Here is a 25,569-nt window from a genome sequence, read left to right as displayed (position 1 = left end):
GGACCACCAGGGGAGTCCCCCAGCGTTCTTAATTATTACTGATTTTTTAATTTTCCTATCATTTTCTGAGAGGAAGGTATTGAAATATCCAACTGTGATTGTAGATCTGTATTTTTCCCTTTTTAGTCTTGTCAAATTCTGCTTCATGTGTTTTGAATTTTTGATATTGTGTTCACATCTGAGATTGTCATATTGATTTTAAAATTATAACATATATAATTTTATCTCTGGTAATTCTTTTTATCCTAAAGACAAAAAAATGTGATATTAATTGAGACCTATTTTACAATCTAGTATGTGGTGTGTCATGGCAAATGTTCTGTGTGCATCTGAAAAGAATGCATTCTGCAGCTGCTGGGTACAGTGTTCTATGATTTTAATATAGATGCACCAACAGCAAGTTTCTTATGCTTACTATTTGCATGGTTTCTATTTTTCTAATCTTTTACTTTTAAGAAGTTTGTCCAGGTGGTGTTAGTGGTAAAGAATCTGCCTGCCGATGCAGGAGATGCAAAAGACGTGGGTTCAGTCCCTGGGTTGGGAAGATCCCCTGGAGCAGAAAATGGCAATCTACTCCAGTATTCTTGTCTGGAAAATTTCATGGACTGAAGAGCCTGGTGGGCTACACTCCATGGGATCATAAAGAGTCAGACACAACTGAGCACACGCACACACGCACGCACACACACACACACACACACACATAAAGAGAGAGTGAGAAAGTCTTCCTTTCTTGCTTTTTATCTAATCTGATAATTTCTGTCTTTTAACTAAAGTGTTTACAATCCATTTACATTTAAAGTAATTATCAATATGGCTGGGTTTTAGTCTACCATCTTGGCATTTGTTTTCTATTTGATCCATCTGGGTTATGTTTGTCTGGTCCTCTTTTTCTGCCTTCTCTTGGGTAAATCAATTATTTTTTTAGTATTCCATTTGATTCCCTTCTGTGGACTTTTTAGCTAGTCTTCTTTGTGTTATTTTTAATGGTTACTTTAGCCTGGAGACTGCAATATGCATCTTGAATATATGGCAATCTACCTTCAACTAATATTCTACAACTTAAAAGTAAGAACATCACAACAATCTGATTTCTTTCTCCCCTACCCAATCTTTGTGCTTTTACTGTCACATATTTAACTTTTACCTATGCTATGGACCCCACAATCTGTTATTGTTATTTTATGTTAAATAGTTAATCTTCTTTTAAAGAATTTCAAAATAAATGTACTAAGAATGTCTTGGATGTTTATTTACGAATTTATCCTTCCTAGTGTCCTTGGTCTATTTCTGCCACTGTTAGTTTCTACTGGGGGTTATTTCCCCTCAGTAGAAAGAATTTTTTATCACTTCTAATAGTTCAGATATGCAGTAAATCGATTCTCTTGTGCTTTTTGTGCTGAATGTGGTTTTTATTTTGTCTTCGCATTGTTTAACAACCTTATGGGGCAAAAATTATATACCATAACTTCATCCGTTTTTAAGCATACGATTCAATAGTTACTAGTAAACTTCCAGAATTGTACAAGCATCACCATTATTCAGTTTTAGAATGTTTCCATCCCCTCGAAAAGTTTTTTATGCCCATTTGCAGGCAACTCTCTTTTTCACCCACACCTGCTGGCAAACATCAATCTACTTTTTTGGCCATTTCATATAAATGGAATCATATACAATATGATCTTTTGTTTCTTTTCATTTAGCATAATGTTCATGAGGTTTATCCATGTTACAACATGTCAGTAGTTTGTTCCTTTTTAAGCATTTTAATGTATGAATATACATTTTGATTTTCCATTCACCAGTTAATTGTATTGTTTCCACTTGGGGCCTATTATAATAACACTACTATGAGCATTTTTATACAAGTCTTTGTGTCAGCATAGGTCTTCATTTTACCTGAGTAGATACCAAGTAGTGGGATTACTGGGTCTTATTTTAATTGTATGTTTAACTTCTTAAGACACTATCAAACTGTTTTCCCAAGTGCCTGTACTATTTTACACTCTCAGAAGCAACAGAGAAGGATTTGCTTTCATATTGGAAAGCTGTTTTTGCTGGATATTGAAGTCTTGGTTGACAGTTTGTTGTTTTTCTTTCTTCACGGTGAATATGTTGTTCCATTGTATCACGACCACTCTGAGTGTGTGTGTGCTCAGTCGCGTGGTCATGTCCAACTCTTTGTGGCCCCAGGGACTGTAACCCGCTAGGTTTCTCTGCCCGTGAAATTTTCCAGGCAAGACTATTGCCGTAGGGGGCCATTTCCTACTCCAGGGGATCTTCCCGATCCAGGGATTGAAACTGCATGTCTTGCGTCACCTGTATTGGCAGGGAATTCTTTACCACTAGTGCCACCTGGGAAGCCCAGTTTTGGCCATTATTGTTTCACAAAAGAAATCAGTCTTAATTCCTATTCTTGTAATATCTCTTTTTCCTCTTCCTGCTTTTAATACTTTCTCTTTAATTTTGAATTTTAGGAATTTATCTATGATATGTCTAGCTTTGGTCTTAGAGTTTAATGAACTTCTTGAATTTATACATTGACATTTTAATTGATTTGGAGAAAATCTTGGCCATTATCTTATAGGGCTTCCCAGGTGGCTCAGATGGTAAAGAAACTGTGTATAATGCAGGAGACATGGGTTCGGTCCCTGGGTTGGGAAGATCCCCTGGAAAAGGGAATGACTATGTTTATTCTGCATTATCCTCTCTTCTACTTTGGGGACTCTAATTATGCATCTGTTAAGGTATATTATCCCGCGATCTATTTTGCCTTATTTTAGTTTTTGTCTGGATAAAATAGTGACTTTACTGACTTACTCTTTGTCTGGGGCTCTTTGGGATTCTAACCCATTATCCCAGCCCACATAAAACCATAAAAGTTTGCTAGGAACCCATCTGGTTCTAGTGAATTCTTCTTTCTCCCACTATTACTCAAAAGGTAAAATCAGACATGCCTCTCTTCTCTCATGAGAAGAACTTTTTGCTATATGGAATTTAGTTCACTTAGTTTTCTTTTTCATCAGCTCTCTTAGGGGTTTTTAAAAATCTGTGATTGTGTAGTTCGTATTCTTTCTGAGAGACTAGCATAATGGTTTCCTGCAACTTTCTACCTTTAACCAGAATGGAAATTTCTATGTACTTCATTTATTTTTTAAAGCCTCCTTCATTTCAGAAAGATGATTCCAAATTCTATTTTCACCAACGGAGTATTGAAAACTCCATATATGCCAAAAATAGTAACACTAGAATTTCAAATGCATATCCCAGAGCCATGCTTCATGAAAACTTCCTCTTTGATAAGTTTACTTATGATTCTACTATTAGAAATCTACATTTTTCTCCATCTCTACATACCATGTGTCCCAGAGACACAGCACAAAGAAAACTTCCCAATGCACAGGTTTTACAACTTTTTATTTTGTATTAGAGTATAACTGGTTGACAATGTTGTGATGGTTTCAGGTCAACAGTGAAGGACACAGCTGTACATATACATGTACCCATTCTCCTCCAAACTCCCCTCCCATCCAGGCAGCCACATAGCATTGAACAGAGTTCCCTGTGCTATACAGTAGGTCCTTGTTGATTGTCCATTTTAAATATAACAGTGTGCATTTAAAAATTCTTTTGTATAGTATTTGTCCTGAGACTTTCTCCTTACCTATTTTGATGAAGTAGTATGGCTTGCCATACTACTGAAAGTAACCTGAAAATCTCTTCGCCCTTATTGCCTTGAGCCTAGAGAAAATCCTCTATTGCCAGCTTCTTAGTTTCTCTCCTCTTGACTCTCCAGCTCTATGAAAACACTCAAATGACATAGGGTTGTCAAAGAAAGTTTGATTTCTCAAAACTTTGGAAATTTCCAAAGGTATTGCCTTGCACGACAGACACACCTCACCCAAAGCCCAATCTAGGTGGTACGAATGTGGATAATCAGCCGGCTGTCCGATACTAGAAACTCCCCTTTTGTGTATTTCCATGTGGCTTCTTTCTTTTCTTCTCCAACATTTTAAGAGATTTCTTAAAAGTTTGTAATTGGGGTATGATTGCTTTACAATGTTGTATTGGTGTCTGCTGTATAACAGTGTGAACCAGTCATAATTATATATGTATCCCCTCCCTTTTGAGCCTCCCCCACCCCTCTAGGTCTCAGAGCACCATGCTGGGTTCCCCGTGCTATACAGCAGCTTCCCACTAGTTGTCTATTTTATACACAATACCCACTCCAGTACTCTTGCCTGGCAAATCCCATGGATGGAGGAGCCTGGAAGGCTGAAGTCCATGGGGTCGCTGAGGGTTGGACACGACTGAGCAACTTCACTTTCACTTTTCACTTTCCTGCATTGGAGAAGGAAATGGCAACCCACTCCAGTGTTCTTGCCTGGAGAATCCCAGGGATGGGGGAGCCTGGTGGGCTGCCGTCTATGGGGTCGCACAGAGTCAGACACGACTGAAGCGACTTAGCAGCAGCAGCAGCAGCAGCATTGTATGTATGCCAGTGCTACTTTCTCGGTTTATCCTTCTCTCTGTGTGTCTACAAGTCCATTCTCTATGTCTTCATCTCCATTTCTTTCCTGCACATAGATTTATCAGCACCATTTTTCTAGATTCCATATATATGCACTAATACACAATATGTGCTTTTCTCTTTCTGACTTACTTCACTCTATATAACAGGCTCTAGGTATGTCCACTTCACTACAGCTGACTCAAATTTGTTCTTCTCTATGGCTGAGTAATATTCCATTGTATTCCACATGGCTTCTTAACTCTCTTTGCCTTCCTCTGTCCTAGCTATTATTTACTATTTATTTATTGTTTAGTTGACTATGTCAGGTCTTAGTTGCTACATGCAGGATCTTTGATCTTCATTCTGCATGTGAACTCTTAGTTGCAGCGTGTGGTATCTAGTTCCCTAGCCAGGGATCAAACTCAAGACCCCTGCATTGGGAGCACGGAGTCTTAACTACTGGACCACCAAGGAAGTCCCTGACCTAGCTTTTGATTTACCAAAACCTCTCCTTGAAAAGGGAGGGAAAATAAAAGAAATACAGGTTGTGAAGGAAGACTTACTTTTTCAGATGCCTTCCTTCTTAGGCTGGCCCTAGAGTGGTTAGAAATACAGAGCAAGTCATTTGATGTTCTTACCTGCCGTTTTTAAGCAGATGGAATCTTCTTAAAGTACAGGCATTAGCAGCCTGTAGCTTGCCAAAATCCAATGATGTAATCATAATGTCCTTCTAGTTATTCCTAATTTATGTTTCTAACACATAATCCTGATGATTTATTTATTTGAAATCTCATTGATCATAATCAGCATGTATGACTAACTCGGCTATTTTTAAAAGTTATGAATTTTTACCAGGAAACCTTTTCTGATCTCATTCATTTGATCTTCTCTGCTTTTCAGCTCTTCTCAAACTCCATTTATTCTCTTGGTTTCTGTCTTGACATAGACTAACCATGATAGATCAAATAACAATATGATTACCTGCTCATTTGCTAATTTAAGACATTCAAATTCAATTTAAAATGAAAGATCTTCCACATTTCAGGACTAAATCATCTTACTTCTGGTCGTGTCCCCATTTGGTATTTGATTCTGTATGAAATTGGATTTTGCGTTCTCAGTGCATACTTCAACATGGACAGGTACACGCACACATGCGGTATTAGTTAAAGTAATGCTGCCTTCTCTAGCCAATATGCTCTCAAGTCTTAGGGGCTTACAGGAAGGGAGGTTTGTAAACCCCATTGGCAGTGTGATGGGGAAGAGGGTGAAGGAAATAGGAGTGTGATCCATGCAGTCATTCAGACACCTAAGCTAATAAAGACTCCATCATCTTCAACTCCAAAGATCAAATTGAAGAAAAGAAATGAGTTCAGCTGGAGGTTCTTATAGGCCAGGCCTGTAAGTGGCATTCATTCTGTTCCCATTCCATTGGCTAGAACTCAGGCAGACTGGAAATCATAACCGCAATTGGGAAACCACTTTCCAGAAATGGCTCTGTATTGTGGAAGGAACACAAGGCTCAGTGGACTTTCAGCCATCTCTCCTTATATACGTAAGTATGTCTGAGGCTTCTGGTCTTTCCAGTAGTGCTAATGGTAAAGGACCCACCTGACAATGCAGAAGACTTAAGAGACACGGGTTCAGTCCCTGGGTTAGGAAGATCCCCTCGAGGAGGAAATGGCAACCCACATCATTATTATTGCCTGGAGAATCCCATGGACAGAGGAGCCTGGTATCTACAGTCCACAGGGTTGCAAAGAGTCAGACATGACTAAAGCGACTTAGTACATATCATATATGTCTGAGGCTTCGTGGCTATGCGTCTTATCAGTTCTTCCAGTTTACATTGCTAGAACTCACAAAACTTGATGAGTAGGGTGGTGGGGTAGGAAACTTTATGCTAAGCACCAAAGACTAAAGCTGACGGAGCCGCTACTCATATAGATGACTCAAAAATAACCCATTCATGAAAAGAAGTGGGGGTGGCCTCAGCTCGTCTTGTCTCTTATTCATACATTCTTTGATTCACTGATCAGACATCGTCTTGATTGCATGCATTATGCCTGGCAACGTGCTAAGTGCTGAGGACACTATAAAACATTTAAACCCTACAGGGAGATAAGAGCTATAATGGATTTATGTGCATTATGTATGTGGAAGTAATATGCATTATTTTAGTGGAGAAAGCTTGCCTTCCACTAAGGTGGTGCTAGAAATTCCCGCCGCAAGGTCTCAGAAGACTATTTGCCCATTAGATTTCCAACATTCCCTTACTAGAATCTCTTGCATATTTGCTGCCCCTGGTTCCAACTTTAAGTGCCACTCTCATGGCTTCCTAGGTGGCATTAGTGGTAAAGAACCTGCCTGCCAGTGTAGAAGATTTAAGAGACATGGGCTTCAATCCATAGGTCAGGAAGATCTCCCGGAGAAGGAAATGGCAACCTGCTTCAGTATGCTTGCCTGGAGAATCCCATGGGCAGAAGAGCCTGGTGGGCTACAGTCCATAGCATGCAGAGGCAGGCATGACTGAAGTGACTTAGCCCACAACACACACTTATGGAGAAGGGGACGACAGAGGATGAGATGGTTGGATGGCATCACTAACTCGATGGACATGAGTTTGAGTAAGCTCCAGGAGTTGGTGATGGACAGGAAAACCTGGCTTGCTGCAGTCCATGGAGTCGCAAAGAGTCAGACACGACTGAGAGACTGAACTGACTGACACACTCATAGAGAGAATATAATTTTTCTTAGTAGAAAATTTCCCCTGGCCACAGATTTTCTGCAGGATGAATTCAGTGGCAGTAAAATTAGAGACAGGAAGAGCCAAGAAGCTACCTTTGTAGCCTCCACTGGGTCATTATTCCTATGGAATAAAATTTAAATTCCTACCAATAACTCACAAAGCTCTTCATGGTCAGGCCCCTGCCTAGCAGTCCTGCTGCATTTTCCATGGCTCCCCACCTTTAATCCCCAACTCCATCTGCAATTTCATGTTCAGCAATACTGGGCCACTCACGCTCTTACCTTACCATGTCAGCCCAAGCCCCTACCTATACTTAAAATGTCACCTCCCTACTTGTCTGCCTGTCTGGATAACTAGAAAACTGCTTATTTTTCAAAGTTTAGCAAAACGTTCCTTCCTCAGGGAAAGCTTTTCTAATGCCTGTTCCATATGGCAAACTTATACTTGTCCTGTACTCATACTATACCTTGTATCAACATCATTTGTAGCAAATACATCACGTCATCATATCATGCATGCATCATATCATGTCAATCATATTGTGATTCTTTACTCCCTTTACAATGACCTCCTTGAGGAAAAGGATAATAACCTGCCATCTTTCTATGGCCAGTGCCTCTCTGTGTGCTGGGTCCAGAGTAGATTCACTGGCTATTGGATGGATGGATGAGGATGAATGGCTGGGCAAATGACTTCCTCATTATGAAACGGGACCTATTGTGAAGTTTAAATAATATAATGTTCATGAATTTTTGCAGAGTAACTCCACAAGTTTTGTCCTAAGTTAGTGATAGTGTAATGGGATGATAAATTTCAAGTTTCAACTGAGGGGTGATGAAACAGTAAATATGACATTTCGAACAGAGGTAGGTATCAGACCAATATGTGGATTTTCAAAGCAGGAGTCTGGAAACTACTTAGATCACTCTGAAGTCTGAAAGGAGGGATTGATAGGGAGAAGCAAGTGGAGATGGCAAGGTGGTTCTCTGAGCAGGTTTTCTTAACAGAACTCCATCCTGGGACTCCTGCTGTTACCTCAAGAGGGAGAGTTAGAGGGTGGCAGCTCCCTCATCTGAAGCCTAATCAGGGGGAGGAGGGTCCCATGGGACAGTTCAGAGACCTGAAAATGTGGTTCCTGATGAGTGACTCCCACCTTAGAGTCATCTGTTATGCTAGGGCTGTGTGTGTGTGAGAGAGAGAGAGAGAGCGCTAGGACTTTTTTGATTGTTAGTGACAGAAACAATATCTGAATCAGTTTGGGGAAAACAGGGAGGCATTGGCTGGGATAATATTAGGATATGGAACATCACCAAGGGGAGACCTGACTGAGGAGATCCATGGAAGGACAGGTGCCCTGGGCCTCGGGAACAACTGCAAACCATGATTTCAATGCTTCCAAGACTTCCTCCACTTTTTCTTTCAGTTTCTTGTCTGAAAGTGGCTTTATGGTGAAAAGAGCATGGCTAGATACAGTCCTGAGCTTCTGTCACTGAAGGGGAATTGCTACCAGGCTTATGGGTATACCCCTAGGACAAAAAGACTTGGGGAGAATCTTAAATTTTTCCTAGTGATTATTGTGATTCTGAAGCTGCTGTGTATTGCAGTATGGAATAAAGCACATTAGTAATTGTATTACTGGTAAGAAATAAGATATTTGATGTGGAAGAGAGAAGATACAGATGTGAGATTAAAAAATTCTGGATTTGATTTTGAATTATCAGTCTGAACTCATGATGCATGTCATCTTTAAAACATATTATTGACATGAATTTGAGCAAAGTCCAGGAGATAGGGAAGGACAGGGAAGCCTGGCATGCTGCAGTCCATGGCGTAGCAAAGAGTTGGATACAACTTAGCAACTGAATAGCAACAACAACAACAACAAATTCAACTACACTTCAATTAAAAAATAAATTTAAAAAAGTTTAAAAGTAAGACCTTATTATTTTAAAAAAATAAATAAAACACATTATATATGTTCTAGCTCAGACCACTAAGAACTCTTGTAAATAATAACCAACTCAGTGCAAAGAACATCTCAAAGTCTACAGATTATGATCTTGAAATATGTTGAAATACTAAATTAAACTGAGAAAGAAATGGCTGATTCCTTATCTAGGGCAGGAAATGGACAGGATGAGTCTGGAACATCTTGTCCTGCCAGATGGTGAGGTAACCCTCAAAGACGACGGAGATTGTGTCAAAAGGACACAGGAGCCAACCTGATTATATCCTCACCAGCAATTTAAGCATCAATAAGATAAAATGCAAAGAGTTGACTCATTGGAAAAGACTCTGATGTTGGGAGGGATTGGGGGCAGGAGGAAAAGGGGATGACAGAGGATGAGATGGCTGGATGGCATCACCGACTCAATGGACGTGAGTTTGCGTGAACTCTGGGAGATGGTGATGGATAGGGAGGCCTGGCGTGCTGCGATTCATGGGGTCACAAAAAGATGGACATGACTGAGCGACTGAACTGAACTGAACTGAAGATAAAATGACAGTGAATTTAAACCCATCAAGTCTGTTTAGTTTATGAGTTCATGATGATGCTTAATAAAGTAAAAATTGTTCAGTGGTCTTCTTTGAAGGATAATGGGAAACAAGTCATTAAAAAACAAAGAGCTAGTTAATAAAGGAAAAGCATCAAGTGTGTATTTTGTCTGTCTTACAAAACACAAACTCAGGATAACTCCATGGTGGATAGGAAGTGGTTCCTTGTAACAGAAGTATTCCATGAATAAATGAAGTGAAAGTGTTCCTCATTCAGTGTGTCCAACCCTTTGGGACCTCGAGGACTATAGCCCACCAGGCTCCTCAGTCCATGGGATTCTCTAGGCAAGACTACTGGAGTGGGTAGCTATTTCCTTCTCCAGGGAATCTTCCTGACCCAGGGATTGAACCTGGGCCTCCACATTTCAGGCAGATTCTTTATCATCTGAGCCACCAGGGAAGCCCTGAGGGGATATCATCATTCTGCAACTTCTAATAAAAGAGTGAATCTAGGCGTTGAGCATAAAAGACTACTAATTCCACAAAAAGAGATGGTCAGGCATTACCTATCCACTAATTACAATAATTACCTACCCACTAAGAACACAACACTATCCATGAAGGAGTCTTGCCAACCCAAATCTACCAAGCCTCAGGATCTAATTAGTAGGACCAACAGGTAGAAGGGGATTTGATTTAGGTCATACATGAATGGTCTAGTGGTTTTCCCTACTTTCTTCAATTTAAGTCTGAATTTGCCAATAAGGAGTTCATGATCTGAGCCACAGTCAGCTCCCAATCTTGTTTTTGCTGACTGTATAGAGCTTCTCCATCTTTGGCTGCAAAGAATATAATCAATCTGATTTTGGTGTTGACCATCTGGTGATGTCCATGTGTAGAGTCTTCTCTTGTGTTGTTGGAAGAGGGTGTTTGCTATGACCAGTGCATTCTCTTGGCAAAACTCTATTAGTCTTTGCCCTGTTTCATTCCATACTCCAAGGCCAAATATGCTGATTACTCCAGGGGTTTCTTGACTTCCTACTTTTGCATTCCAGTCCCCTGTAATGAAAAGGGTATCTTTTTTGGGTGTTAATTCAAAAAGGTCTTGTAGGTCTTCATAGAACCGTTCAACTTCAGCTTCTTCAGCATTACTGGTTGGGGCATAGGCTTGGATTACCATGATATTGAATGGTTTTCCTTGGAAATGAATAGAGATCATTCTGTCGTTTTTGAGATTGGATCCAAGTACTGCATTTCAGACTCTTTTGTTGACCATGATGGCTACTCCGTTTCTTCTAAGGGATTCCTGCCCACAGTAGCACATATAATGGTCATCTGAGTTAAATTCACCCATTCCAGTCCATTTTAGTTCGCTGATTCCTAGAATGTCAACGTTCACTCTTGCCATCTCCTGTTTGACTACTTCCAATTTGCCTTGATTCATGGACCTGACATCTGAGGTTCCTATGCAATATTGTTCTTTACAGCATCAGACCTTGCTTCTATCACCAGTCACATTCACAGCTGGGTATTGTTTTTGCTTTGGCTCCATCCCTTCATTCTTTCTGGAGTTATTTCTCCACTGATCTCCAGTAGCATATTGGGCACCTACTGACCTGGGGAGTTCCTCTTTCAGTATCCTGTCATTTTGCCTTTTCATACTGTTCATGGGGTTCTCAAGGCAAGAATACTGAAGTGGTTTGCCATTCCCTTCTCCAACGGACCACATTCTGTCACATCATGAACTCCTTATTGCCAAATTCAGACTTAAATTGATGAAAGTAGGGAAAACCACTAGACCATTCAGGTATGACCTAAATCAAATCCCTTATGATTATACAGTGGAAGTGAGAAATAGATTTAAGGGACTAGATCTGATAGAGTGCCTGATGAACTATGGACAGAGATTCATGACATTGTACATGAGACAGGGATCAAGACCATCCCCATGGAAAAGAAATGCAAAAAAGCAAAATGGCTGTCTGAGGAGGCCTTACAAATAACTGTGAAAAGAAGAGAAGCTAAAGGTGAAGAAGAAAAGGAAAGATATACCCATTTGAATGCAGAGTTCCAAAGAATAGCAAGGAGAGATAAGAAAGCCTCCTCAGCAATCAATGCAAAGAAATAGAGGAAAACAACAGAATGGGAAAGACTAGAGATCTCTTCAAGAAAATTAGAGATTCCAAGGGAACATTTCATGCAAAGATGGGCTCGATAAAGGACAGAAATGATATGGACCTAACAGAAGCAGAAGATGTAGCAAGAATACACAGGAGAACTGTACAAAAAAGAGCTTCACAACACAGATAATCACGATGGTGTGATCACTCACCTAGAGCCAGACATCTGGAATGTGAAGTCAAGTGGGTCTTAGAAAGCATCACTACAAACAAAGCTAGTGGAGGTGATGGAATTCCAGTGGAGCTATTTCAAATCCTGAAAGATGATGCTGTGAAAGTGCTGCACTCAATATGCCAGCCAATTTGGAAAACTCAGCAGTGGCCACAGGACTGGAAAAGGTCAGTTTTCATTCCAATCCCAAAGAAAGGCAATGCCAAAGAATGTTCAAACTACCGCACAATTGCACTCATCTCACATGCTAGTAAAGTAATGCTCAAAATTCTCCAAGCCAGGCTTCAGCAATACGTGAACCGTGAACTTCCAGATGTTCAAGCTGGTTTTAGAAAAGACAGAGGAACCAGAGATCAAATTGCCCCTGAATCATGGAAAAAGCAAGAGAGTTCCAGAAAAGCATCTATTTCTGCTTTATTGACTATGCCAAAGCCTTTGACTGTGTGGATCACAATAAACTGTGGAAAATTCTGAAAGAGATGGGAATACCAGACCACATGACCTGCCTCTTGAGAAACCTATGTGCAGGTCAGGAAGCAACAGTTAGAACTGGACATGGAACAACAGACTGGTTCCAAATAGGAAAAGGAGTACATCAAGGCTGTATATTGTCACCTTGCTTATTCAATTTATATGCAGAGTACATCATGAGAAATGCTGAGCTGGATGAAGCACAAGCTGGAATCAAGAAGCCGGGAGAAATATCAATAACTTCAGATATGCAGACGACACCACTCTTATGGCAGAAAGTGAAGAGGAACTAAAAAGCCTCTTGATGAAAGTAAAAGAGGAGAGTGAAAAAGTTGGTTTAAATTCAGAAAACTAAGATCATGGCATCTGGTCCTATCACATCATGGGAAATAGATGGGGAAACAGTGGAAATAGCATCAGACTTTATTTTGGGGGGCTCCAAAATCACTGCAGATGGTGACTGCAGCCATGAAATTAAAAGACGCTTACTCCTTGGAAGGAAAGTTATGACCAACCTAGATAGCATATTAAAAAGCAGAGATATTACTTTGCCAACAAAGGTCCGTCTAGTCAAGGCTATGGTTTTTCCAGTGGTCATGTATGGATGTGAGAGTTGGAATGTGAAGAAGGCTGAGCGCCAAAGAATTGATGCTTTTGAACTGTGGTGTTGGAGAAGACTCTTGTGAGTCACTTGGACTGCAAGGAGATCCAACCAGTCCATCCTAAAGGAGACTAGTCCTGGGTGTTCATTGGAAGGACTGATGCTGAGGCTGAAACTCCAGTACTTTGGCCACCTCATGCGAAGAGTTGACTCATTGGAAAAGACCCTGTTGCTGGAGGTATTGGGAGCAGGAGGAGAAGGGAATGACAGAGGATGAGATGGCTGGATGGCATCACTGACTCGATGCACATGAGTTTGGGTGAACTCCAGGAGTTGGTGATGGACAGGAAGGCCTGGCGTGCTGCGATTCATGGGGTCGCAAAGAGTTGGACACGACTGAGCGACTGAACTGAACTGAGGGCCAAGTGCATAGGCAGTCAGTCTTGTCAGATTTTTTGGGACCCCATGGACTGTAGTTTCCCAGGCTCCTCTTTCCATGGAATTATCCCCAAGAATACTGGAATGGATTGCCATTTCCTTCTCCAGGGGATCTCCCTGACTCAGGGATCAAACCAATGTCTCCTGAGTCTCCTGCCTTGCAGGCAGATTCTTTACGCACTGCGCCATCAGGAATTTAAGTAACGGAAATGTTAAATAAAGGAAGGACCGAAGGAAGGGACAGCAGGACAGGACCAGGGAGTGCATGGAGAGGGACCAGGAGGGAAGAGAACATTTGTAGTACCGTGAGAGAAATGTGAACCCTAGTAGGACATTTTATGGTACTAAGGAACTAGTCTTGCTTTCAGGAGTGTGTGTGATAAGTATTGTGATTTCAAAAGACAAGCCCTTGTCTTTTAGAGATAGACAATGACATTTTTACAGATGAAATGATATGACGTCAGAATAACAGAGAGTGTCAGCTCTCAGGGACAAGGAACACTGGTGCTCAGACTTGAACTTGCACCAGAATTACTTAGTTCAGAGGTCTTGTTAAAATATAGATACTGGTCCAACCTAACCCATCTTGGATGTGGCTCAAGAATTTCTCTTTCCTCACACGGAACTCTGCTCAATATTATGTGGCAGCCTGGAAGGGAGGAGAGTCTGTGGGAGAATGGATACGTGCATATGTATGGCTGGGTCCCCTTTGATATTCATCTGAAGTATCACAATATTGTTAATTGGCTGTATTGTTGTTGATTTAGTCGCTAAGTCATGGCTGACTCTTTTGCAACTCTTTTGCCTTCAACTGTAGTTCTCCAGGTTCCTTTGTCTCTGGGATTTTCCAGGCAAGAATACTGGAGTGGGTTGCCGTTTCCTCCTCTAGGGATCTTCCTGACCCAGGGATCAAACCTGAGTGTCCTGCATTGGCAGGCTGATTCTTTACCACAGAGCCCCCAAGGAAGCCCGAAGGAACTCTAAGGTCAAAGAAACCCAGATTCTAATCCAGGCAATCCATGATCAGCTATCCCTCAATACAAATAAAAAGTTAAAAAAAAAAAAAGAATTTGCCTTTCTAACAAATTCCCAGGTGCTGTTGATACTCTTGGTCTGGGGAACCACACTCTGCCAGGAAGGAAGGTGGGTCCCAAGCTATTGTTGTGCTTGGGTGGTGGGTATATGAAAGCCCATTATAGTGTTCTCTCAACTTTTGAATACGTCTGAGTTTTCAACAATAAACATTGAAAGCAAACTCAAGTGATCCAGAAGGATACACAGAGGGAGCAAAGCCTCTGACAGCCCATAGTTATAATGGGAATATCTGTGCTCATGAGCAAATAAGATTTAGCTCCTGGTTTGGGGATTGGAAGGTCCCCATTTCTTCCTGCCCACTTGGGGCTCAGTGCCTCAACTCGCTGTCAATCCATGTATCCTCCTGTGACGACCTTCCTAACTCCAGGTCCGGAGACATCCCTATGTGTCTGAGTCCTTGCCTTTTAAGATTAATTTATTTCTTTATTCACTCACACTTCAGACATTACCGAGAGCACCTAAGTGTCAGGAACTTTTCCTAGCCTCTGAGAATACGGCAGAGAACAGAAGAAACAAAACCCTCTGTTTTTGTGGAGATTACTTTGTAGTTGGGGTTGTAGAGAACAAGTCAAGAATTAAGTGGATACTTACAGACAGTGAAAAGTGCTATGAATAAAATTAGAAAGAAGATGCCGGATAGCGTTTGAGTCTGTGTGTGTGCATGTGCACGCACACACAGACACACATATTTTTATTTAGGTGATCAGGGAAGACTTCTCCAAGGAGATGACCTCTGAGTTGAGATGAGCCTGATAAAAAGGAGCCAGCCATGCAGAGATCTGGATTTTTTTTTTTTTTTTTTTTTGACAAAAGCAATAGCAAGTGCAAAGTCCCTGAGATCAGAAAGAGCTTGGCATTTGTTTTGTTTTGTTTTTGGAATCCAAAGAAGACCAGTTAATCTAGGATTTGGAGAGGAAAGGGAGAAATGATGGGCTGAGATGGGAGAGCAGACAAGAGCCAGGGTTCGTAGGACCTTGTAGCCATAGCCCAGTGCTTATATGCAGGCTGCCAGTCATCTCCCAGCCATCAAAAATACCTTCTATCTAGAGAAATAGGGCACGATTTTAACAGGGAAGTGTCCTAGGGATTCTGATCTATAGGAAAGTGTTTTGTGTAAGCAGTTGAATAGTATAATATAGCCAATTTGTTGAACCAACCTATTAAAAATCCAATAATTTTATTTCAACATCACTACTTGCTCTCGATGCCTGTAATTTCACTCTAAAAACACTATTTACTCAGTATAAAATTTGGTCTCCTATAATAGTGAGCTGGCCAAAAAGTTCATTCATTTTCTTTTTGTAGCAACCTATGGAAAAACCTGAATGAACATTTTGGCCAACCTAATACTACCCATCATACAGATTCCTCTATGACAGGTAATACTATAAGTTACCAGTCACTTCATGCTAATAGAAATGAATTGAGAAATGTGTCCTTGAAAAGATATTTTAAAAGAAGAATGTGTAAAGTTAGTGGACTCAGGAGTACAGGAGTCTCCAGGAAAGAAACGAACTGAAAAGGAGAAACTGAAGCTGTGTTTCTATCTATTTAAAAAAATATATTTTTTATTTATGTTTATTTTTGGCTGTGCTGGGTCTTGGTTGCTGCACAGGCTTTTCTCTAGTTGCAGAGAACAGGAGCTTCTCATTTGGTGGCTTCTCTCGTTGCAGAGTACAGGCTCTAGGGTGTGTGGGCTTCTTCAGTTTTGACTCCTGAGCTCTAGAGCACACGCTCAGCAGCTGTGTTCCATGGCCTTAGTTGTTCCATGGTATGTGAAATCTTCCCGGACCAGGGATTGAACCCGTGCCCCCTGCATTGACAGGCAAAATATTTTACCACCAGGCTACCAGGGAAGCCTCTAAAATACCTATTTTACGATTTGAGGTGAGACTTTATTTCCCAGAGAGACTAATGTCCTCCTGCCAAGATGTGTCAGAGCAAGGCTCTTTCTCTTAAATAACACATTTAACCTTTATGTGCGTGCTCAGTCGCTCAGCTGTGTCTGACTCTTTGTGACCCTGTGGACTGTAGCCTGCCAAGCTCCTCTGTCCATAGGATTTTTCCAGGCAAGAATACTGAAAGGAATTGCCATTTAGTCCTCCAGGGGATCTTCCCAACTCAGGGATTGAGCTGATGTTCCTCTTGCATCTCCTGCTTTGGCAGGTGGATTCTTTACCACTGAGCTACCAGGAAAGCCCCGAGTAACCTCTTTGTAGCTCTTCCTTAAACAGAAAGTGTGAAATAATTCACAAAACCCTATAAGAGAACAGAGAGATGGTTATAATGGGTCATCCCTACTGCCTTGTTGCTCTTTGATCAGCTGTGGACCTGTGTGCTAGACTTCACTTCTGAATTGTAGGCCTCTCTTGTTGTGGAGCATGGATTCCAGGGCACACGGGCTTCGGTAGTTGCAGCACATGGCTTCAGTAGTTGCGGTGCATGGGCTTAGTTGCTCTGCAATATGTGGGATCTTCCTGGACCAGAGATGGAGTTGGTGTCCCCTGCGTTGCAAGGTGGACTCTTAACTGTTGGACCACCAGGGGAATCCCTGTATTTTTCCTTTGCTCTGGATATTTCTAGTCTGCACCCCCTGCCTGGCGGGGGGGCTCTCCTCACCCCTTCTTTGTCTGATAGACCTTTACCTATGTTTGAAGATCAGAGAAGAAGTCAAGTCCTGCTGCTTGAGGCTCATCTGCCCCGGGTCCCTTCAGCGTCCATTGCTCTTTCTCCAGTGCTCCCACCAAGTGCCATCTGCACGTCCTTTGCCACCGCCACCATTGCTGTGTTGTGGACGTGTTTGTCTCCATGTCTTACCTTCTCCCCTGGATTTTAAACCCCTTGAGGATAGTGAATTTTACTTATTCATCATTTTAGAGGTATATCATCACTTTATCCATCAGAGCACCTGGTAGAGCTCTGTACATAGTCATCACTCAGAAACTGTTAGTTGAATTATCTGTTGACATAATTTCATACTCCCCACAGTGTCCTAGACAACACAGTAAGTACTGTACACACACACACACACACACACACACACAGAGTTTCATCAGTCTAAATATTTCTATTGGTGAGCTGATTTCATTAATCACATGGATCACAGCCTTGTCTAACTCAATGAAATTATGAGACATGCCATGTAGGGCCACCCAAGATGGATGGGTCATGGTGGAGAATTCTGACAGAATGTGGTCCACTGGAGAAGGTAATGGCAAACCACTTCAGTATTCTTGCCTTGAGAAGCCCATGAACAGCATGAAAAGACAAAAAGATAGGACACTGAAAGAGGAACTCCCCAGGTGAGTAGGTGTCCAATATGCTACTGGAGATCAGTGGAGAAATAACTCCAGAAAGAATGAAGAGACAGACCCAAAACAAAAACAACACCTGTGGGTGTGACTGGTGATGGAAGTAAAGTTCAATGCTATAAAGAGCAATATTGAATAGGGACCTAGAATGTTAGGTCCATGAATCAAGGCAAATTGGAAGTGGTCAAACAGGAGATGGAAAGTGTAAACATCAACATTTTAGGAATCCGTGAACTGAAATGGACTGGAATGGGCGAATTTAACTCAGATGACCATGATATCTACTACTGTGGGCAAGAATCCCTTAGAAGAAATGGAGTACCATCATAGTCAACAAAAGAGTCTGAAATGCAGTACATGGATGCAATCTCAAAAACGACAGAATAATCTCTGTCCATTTCCAAGGCAAACATTCAATATCACAGTAATCCAAGTCTATGCCCCAACCAGTAATGATGAAGAAACTGACGTTGAACAGTTCTATGAAGATCTACAAGACCTTCTAGAACTAACACCCCCAAAAGATGTCCTTTTCATTATAGGGGACTGGAATGCAAAAGTAGGAAGTCAAGAGATACCTGGAGTAATAGGCAAATCTGGCCTTGGGGTACAAAACGAAGCAGGTCAAAGGCTAACAGAGTTTGCCAAGAGAACACATTGGTCATAACAAACACCCTCTTCCAACAACACAAGAGACATGGACATCACCAGATGGTCAACACCAAAATCAGATTGATTATGTTCTTTGCAGCCAAAGATGGAGAAGCTCTATACAGTCAGCAAAAACAAGATTGGAAGCTGACTGTGGCTCAGATCATGAACTCCTTATTGCCAAATTCAGACTTAAATTGAAGAAAGTAGGGAAATCTACTAGGCCATTCAGGTATGACCTAAATCAAATCCCTTATGATTATACAGTGGAAGTGACAAATAGGTTCAAGGGATTAGATCTGATAGAGTGCCTGAAGAACTATGGATGGAGGTACGTGACATTGTACAGGAGGCAGTGATCAAGACCATCCCCAAGAAAAAGAAATGCAAAAAGGCAAAATGATTGTCTGAGGAGGACTTACAAATAGCTGAGAAAAGAAGAGAAGCTAAAGGTGAAGAAGAAAAGGAAAGATATACCCATTTGAATGCAGAGTTCCAAAGAATAGCAGGGAGAGAGATAAGAAAGCCTTCCTCAGTGTTCAGTGCAAGGAAATAGAGGAAAATAATAGAATGGGAAAGACTACAGATCTCTTCAAGAAAATTAGTGATACCAAAGGAACATTTCATGCAAATATGGGCACAATTAAGGACATAAATGGTATGAAAAACTAAGATATTAGTTAGTATGAAAAACTAAGAAGATATTAAGAAGAGGTGGCAAGAATACACAGAAGATCTTCATGACCCAGATAACCACGGCAGTGTGATCACTCACCAAGAGCCAGACGTCCTGGAATGTGAAGTCCAGTGATGCTTAGGAAGCATCATTACGAAGAAAGCTAGTGGAGGTGATGGAATTCCAGTTGAGTTATTTCAAAGATGAAAAGATGATGATGTGCTAAAAGATGATGCTGTGAAAGTGCTGCACTCAATATGCCAGCAAATTTGGAAAGCTCAGCAGTGGCCACAGGACTGGAAAAGATCAGTTTTCATTCCAATCCCAAAGAAAGGCAATGCCAAAGATTGTTCAAACTACAGCACAATTGCCCTCATCTCACATGCTAGCAAAATAATGCTCAAAATTCTCCAAGCCAGGCTTCAATACTATGTGAACTGTGAACTTCCAGACGTTCAAGCTGGATTTAGAAAAGGCAGAGGAACCAGAGATCAAATTGCCAACATCCATTGGATCATCAAAAAAGCAAGAGAGTTCCAGAAAAACTTCTACTTCTGCTTTATTGACTATGCCAAAGCCTTTGACTGTGTGGATCACAACAAACTGGAAAATTCTGAAAGAAATGGGAATACCAGACCACCTGACCTGCCTCCTGAGAAATCTGTATGCAGGTCAAGCAGCTACAGTTAAAACTGGACATGGAACAACAGACTGGTTCCAAATCGGGAAAGGAGTATGTCAAGGCTATATATTGTCACCCTGCTTATTTAACTTATATGCAGAGTACATCATGTGAAATGCCGGGCTGGATTAAGCACAAGCTGGAATCAAGATTGCTGGGAGAAACATCAGTAACCTCAGATATGCAGATGACACCACCCTTAAGGCAGAAAGTGAAGAACTAACGAGCCTCTTGATGAAAGTGAAAGAAGAGAGTGAAGAAGTTGGTTTAAAACAACATTCAGAAAACGAAGATTATGACATCCGGCCCCATCACTTCATAGCAAATAGATGGGGAAACAATGGAAACAGTGAGAGACTATTTTCTTGGGCTCCAAAATCACTGCAGATGGTGACTGCAGCCATGAAATTAAAAGACGCTTGCTCCTTGGAAGAAAAGCTATGATCAACTTGACAGCATATTAAAAAGCAGAGCCATTACTTTACCAACAATGGTCCATCTAGTCAAAGGTATGGTTTTTCCAGTAGTCATGTATGGATGTGAGAGTTGGACTATAAAAAAAGCTGAGTACCGAAGAATTGATGCTTTTGAACTGTGGTGTTGGAGAAGACTCTTGAGAGTCCCTTGGACTGCAAGGGGATCTAACCAGTCAATCCTAAAGGAAATCAGTCCTGGATATTCATTGGAAGGACTGATGTTGAAATTGAAACTCCAATACTTTGGCCACCTGATGCAAAGAACTGACTCAGTGGAAAAGACCCTGATGCTGGGAAAGATTGAAGGTAGAAGAAGGGGATGACAGAGGATGAGATGGTTGGATGGCATCACTGTCTCAATGGACATGAATTTGAGCAAGCTCCGGGAGTTGGTGATGGACTGGGAAGCCTGGTGTGCTGCAGTCCATGGGATCGCAGAGTCGGACACGACTGAGCAACTGAACTGAACTGAACTGAACTGATTAGACTGTCTTTCCCTTTCATTAGAGTCACATGTAACCCAAAATGAGGATCAACCAGAAAACTTGTATGCCTTCAGTCTAAAAGGTCACCTTTCTCATCTGCCTGCAAAATTTGACCACTTTTTCCAGCCTTGGGTTAGAAAGGCACCAATCTGTTACAAATCGTGACCTCTGATAGCCACAGAAGACGCACCTGCATTCTTCTGGGCATAGATCCTGCCAGAATGTCAGTTCATTCTACCGGTATTTTTATAACCAATGATAAAATGAAAACGATTCAGGTTTTTTTTTTTTTTTTCCTTTGCTCACTTCTGCTGTGAAGGCTGTTCCCATTTGGTTTGTTCATACATTAAACAATTACTGCCTTCTCATGCCAGCCACTCGGCTAAAGTCTCAAGATATAAAGATGAATTATCCCCAGCCCTGCCCTTCAGGGGTTCACAATCAGGAAAAGAGACTGAAAAGGCCACTGGACAAATTCAAAGTCTCGGGTGAAATCAAGCCCTGAGGTTCTGACAATGGCCCACGTCAGTGCGTTTGCCTGTTAGACTCTGCCATCTGTCCCTGCGTGAGACGTTTGCTGGAACTCCTTCCCACTGGCCGCTTTGGGTTTGAGTGACCTTGGCGACAGCCTGAAATCCAGAGCTTCGAGGGGTGCTTTTAGAGTTCCTGGTCTGCACTTATGTGCTTCAAATAGACATTCACAAACCTCTAATTATCTCCTCTTACCAGGCTGCCTAAATGACTGATGCCCAGCTCTCTCAGTCACTCCAAGAATGGATTTCTATTTAGCCCATGCCCGCCCGAGATGCATTAGGGTGCCCAGAACATGTGTGTCCGCTCCGAGAGGCACAGGGCAATTAACAGAAGCCAAGCAATTTGCAAAATGCCTCAACTTCCTGCTCCTTTCTGAGGCAAAGAAATTGTCACACCTTAACCTCAGCAGGCTCATAGGCAGCATAATTCCCCCACCCACCCCCAACCCAAACAGAGTCTCTGGTGTCAGATGTCCGCCCCCCTCCCATGCCCCACCCTGGCTTTTTGCAAACATAAGCACTCGGCTGAAACAACAGCTATGACTCAGTTCCTAGCGAGCTACTGCCTGAATTGATTTAGTCTGAGTTCAGATTTAGCACATAATCATGTTCAATTTGCTCCACTGCACTGCCTAGAGATAAAAGGCTGGGGGAAAAAAAATAGCTCCAGCTTGTGTCAGTCTTTGTGGTGATGTCATTGCCATCAGAGAGCCGGCCGCTCTTACTCTGCCGCGCTGCCTGAGCCGCGGCGGGCTGTGTGTGTGCGCACAGCCGAGTGGGTTCAGGTGCCCGGCTCGGCCATCCCCAGGGCAGGGCAGCGCCCGGCCGGCCCCGGCACCATCTACCTGGAAGGTTCTTCCCAGCCCGCAGGACTCGGAGGCTGCCTAACTCTTTCTTGTCAATTCCGGAGGGGGAATGCCAGCCCCTAGCATGGACTGTGATGTTTCCACTCTGGTTGCCTGCGTGGTGGATGTGGAGGTCTTTACCAACCAGGAGGTTAAGGTACGCACCTGCAATCTTCTGTTTCATTGTTGCTGTTTGCCGAAGCTGCCAGCAGCCTTGTTAGCTTAAGGGAACAGGACTTTGATTCATAGTTCTCAGCTCAGGATCTGTGCTAGAAATGCATGGGGTGAGTGCCTGGCTCTGTTAATTAGAATAAGTTAGAAGAGACCAGCGCATTCATTTTGCATGTGATAAGGTTTGAAAAATCATTGTCTGTGTATTCTTGCCTTTCCTATTAGGTGATCCCCCGTCAATCCTTTTCACAGTAGACATGTTTTCATAGTCTCCGTGTCAATAAGAATTTGCTAGTCCTTAGTGTTTTGAGGGGTTTCAAATCAATGACTCAATGAAGAAAGCGCATATAATAATGATCACACCCAGGACACCCCGATCATGGGACCTTAACCTCTTCATGGAACGTCCTTTACATAGGCCATGATGTGCAAACTGAACAAAAGCTCTTCTAAAGACAGCAGTTTCAATCCCCAGCTCTCAGAAAATCAAAGTTGGAAAAGAGCTGTCTAAATTTCCTTTGTCAGGCAGAAGAAGCAAGTCATTTCCCCTGAACAGTTTTCCATAAAGAAAGTTCAGGCATAAATAAATTTCACATCTCGAGATGTAGTATCCTAGGGCGCTGGTCCTCACTGAGTAGACGTCTGCAGCAGTTGTCTGATTGTCATGGGTAATTGTCTCCTGATGACACACGTTCTCTTTCCTTTTGCCCCTTTGCTTTTGTGTTCTGAAAAAGGTGCCATGCTTGCGAAATGGGAATTTTGATTTCTCCTCTCATATTGAAAATAAGATCTAGCAGAAGCTTCTTATTTAAGCAGTTCACACACACAACAAAAAGGACACTTGCTCATTGTGTCTCAGGGGGAAGGAAAGGGGAATCACACTGCATGATCGTTTCCCACCCTCCCTTAGTCTTGACTTAAAGGAAGACCCGGAATTCTTTGTTTTGGGGTGTGCAAGAGGACTCCCTGGTGCTTCCCAGGTGGGAATGTGTGTGTCCACTAGCATAATGGATGGCTCTGTCATTCAAGATTACGGTTTTGAACACTCTTTTGAACTGGATTCAAGAATCTGGTTTGTTGTTTCTGCATATTTTAAATGTGTGGCCCTGTGTTTACCAATTCTTATGGCAGTACTATGAAGTGTCCACCACCTGTCATACTGAGGTTCAGAAAATTAGAAGGGAATGGTTGGGTGCTGCCTACGGCTGCGTCCACAGTGCAAACATGTGTGTAGAGACAGTCTGGCTGGTCATACCTGCTGTATACACTCCAGAAGAGAGCAGTCCACAAAGCCCCTCCAGTTTAAAACCTGTTTAAAGTATGGGTAACTGGGTAAAAGCCGTCTCTGAACACCGGGCTGGAATACAATTGTGTGTACCTAAAGTAAAACTTTACAATGCCCTTCTGTTCTTAACAGTTCTCGTTTAATTGCATGCTTGTCCTGTGAAAATATAGACTTTTTTGGTCCACGAAATAATGTTGAGAAAATATTTCTCAGAGAACTGCTGTCTGCCAGGCACTGTGCTCATAGAGGAAGAGAGTTTAAAATACGCTTATATGACGTAGGTATTTGTAATATAGACATAGAAAGAACCATTTGCCCAATATTTATCTTTTTAAGCATTATTCCATATTTTATTTATTTTTTATTGAAATATAGTTGATTTGCAATGTTTCAGGTGGGCAGCAAACTGATTCAGTTATATGTTTATATATGTGTGTATGTGTTAGTCACTTAGTCATGTCCGATTTTTTGCAATCCCATGGACTGTAACCTGCCAGGCTCCTCTGTCCATGGAATTCTCCAGGCAAGAATACTAGAGTGGGTAGTCATTCTCTCCTCCAGAAGATCTTCTGGACCCAGGGATTGAACCCAGGTCTCCTGCATTGCAGGCAGATTCTTCACCCTCTGAGCCCTTAGGGAAGCCTCTCTCTCTCTATATATATATATATTCTTTTTTCAGATTCTTTTTGATTATAGGTTATTACAAGATGTTGAATACAGTTTCCTGTGCTATACACCAGGTTCTTGCCCTTTATCTAGTTTATATATAGGAGTGGGTCTGTTAATTCCGAACTTCTAATTTATACTCCCAGCCCCTTTCCTCTCTGGTAACCATAAGTTTGTTTTCTATGTCCGTGAGTCTATTTCTGTTTTGTAAATAAGTTCATTCGTATCATTTTTTACAGATTCTACATATAAGTGATATCAAATGGTGTTTGTCTTTCTCTGACTTACTTCACTTAGTATGATCATCCCTAGTTCCATCCATATTGTTGCAAACAAGCCCAATATTTCTTAAAGGCAGAGTATTTTGTGGAATTCAGGGGACACAAAATTCTTACAGCTGGTTGTACTGGAGTGGTTGGGATGGCGCCATAGTGCATCCCAAGTTAAGCGTGGTACTTAACTGGAAGATGGGTAGATTTTGATACAGGAAAAGGGAGGGTGCGGAGATGGGGAGGCAGCTCATTTTACAGACAGGTGAGTCAATGCATTTAACTGCAGCAGGATCTCTGTGAGAGACTAGAGGGGAAACGGGGAGGAGGGGCGGGGTGATGAAGCCTCTCACATTTTCCATCAGAACCATGTGGGGTTTTCTGAGAAGATTCCCACCAGAAAGATGCATTATATGTCCTTCCTGCTAAATATTGGTAACTTGCAATCGCCATGGATTTGTTTCTTTGGAACAAGGTTCTGAATCCTTCTGTGCCTTAGTTTTCTTATCTGTAACATGGGGATAATAGTCATTCCTGCCTCTTTGGCTTGATGGGAGGATTAAAGAAAATTATACATGGAAAACAATTAACACAATGCCTGACATATTTCATGTTCAATACATGTTAGCTGTTGCCATCATAGGTATGATCACCTGTTCAGACATTCTCTAAAGGTGGTGAGTTATTTCTGCCAGTTTATTGGAATGTCCTATCTCCAGCTGAGTTTACAATGACAATCCAGGACAAAGAAAGCATTTTTCTTCCCATCCCCCCAAACACACACACACACACAACCTGGTCACT

General features: G+C 41.8%; 1 protein-coding gene across 2 annotated transcripts in view; it reads left to right on the top strand.

Moving 5' to 3' along the window:
• Positions 1–25,569, top strand: part of RCAN2 (regulator of calcineurin 2) — a 279,170-nt gene that overhangs the window by 154,659 nt on the left and 98,942 nt on the right. The window contains exon 1 of one of the 2 annotated variants that reach the window (XM_070778068.1): positions 22,193–22,531. The exons of the other annotated variant lie outside the window; for it this stretch is intronic. Within the exon in view, the coding sequence (XP_070634169.1) occupies positions 22,445–22,531 (87 nt within the window). The 5' untranslated portion in view covers positions 22,193–22,444. Of the gene's footprint in view, positions 1–22,192; positions 22,532–25,569 lie in introns of those variants that run through there. 2 annotated transcript variants of the gene reach the window in all.

The sequence above is a fragment of the Bos indicus genome, chromosome 23 (assembly GCF_029378745.1).
Source record: "Bos indicus isolate NIAB-ARS_2022 breed Sahiwal x Tharparkar chromosome 23, NIAB-ARS_B.indTharparkar_mat_pri_1.0, whole genome shotgun sequence".
Lineage (NCBI taxonomy): Eukaryota > Metazoa > Chordata > Mammalia > Artiodactyla > Bovidae > Bos > Bos indicus.
The sequence above is the reverse complement of the archived record's forward strand: the minus strand, read 5'-3'. Positions and strand labels throughout refer to the sequence as shown.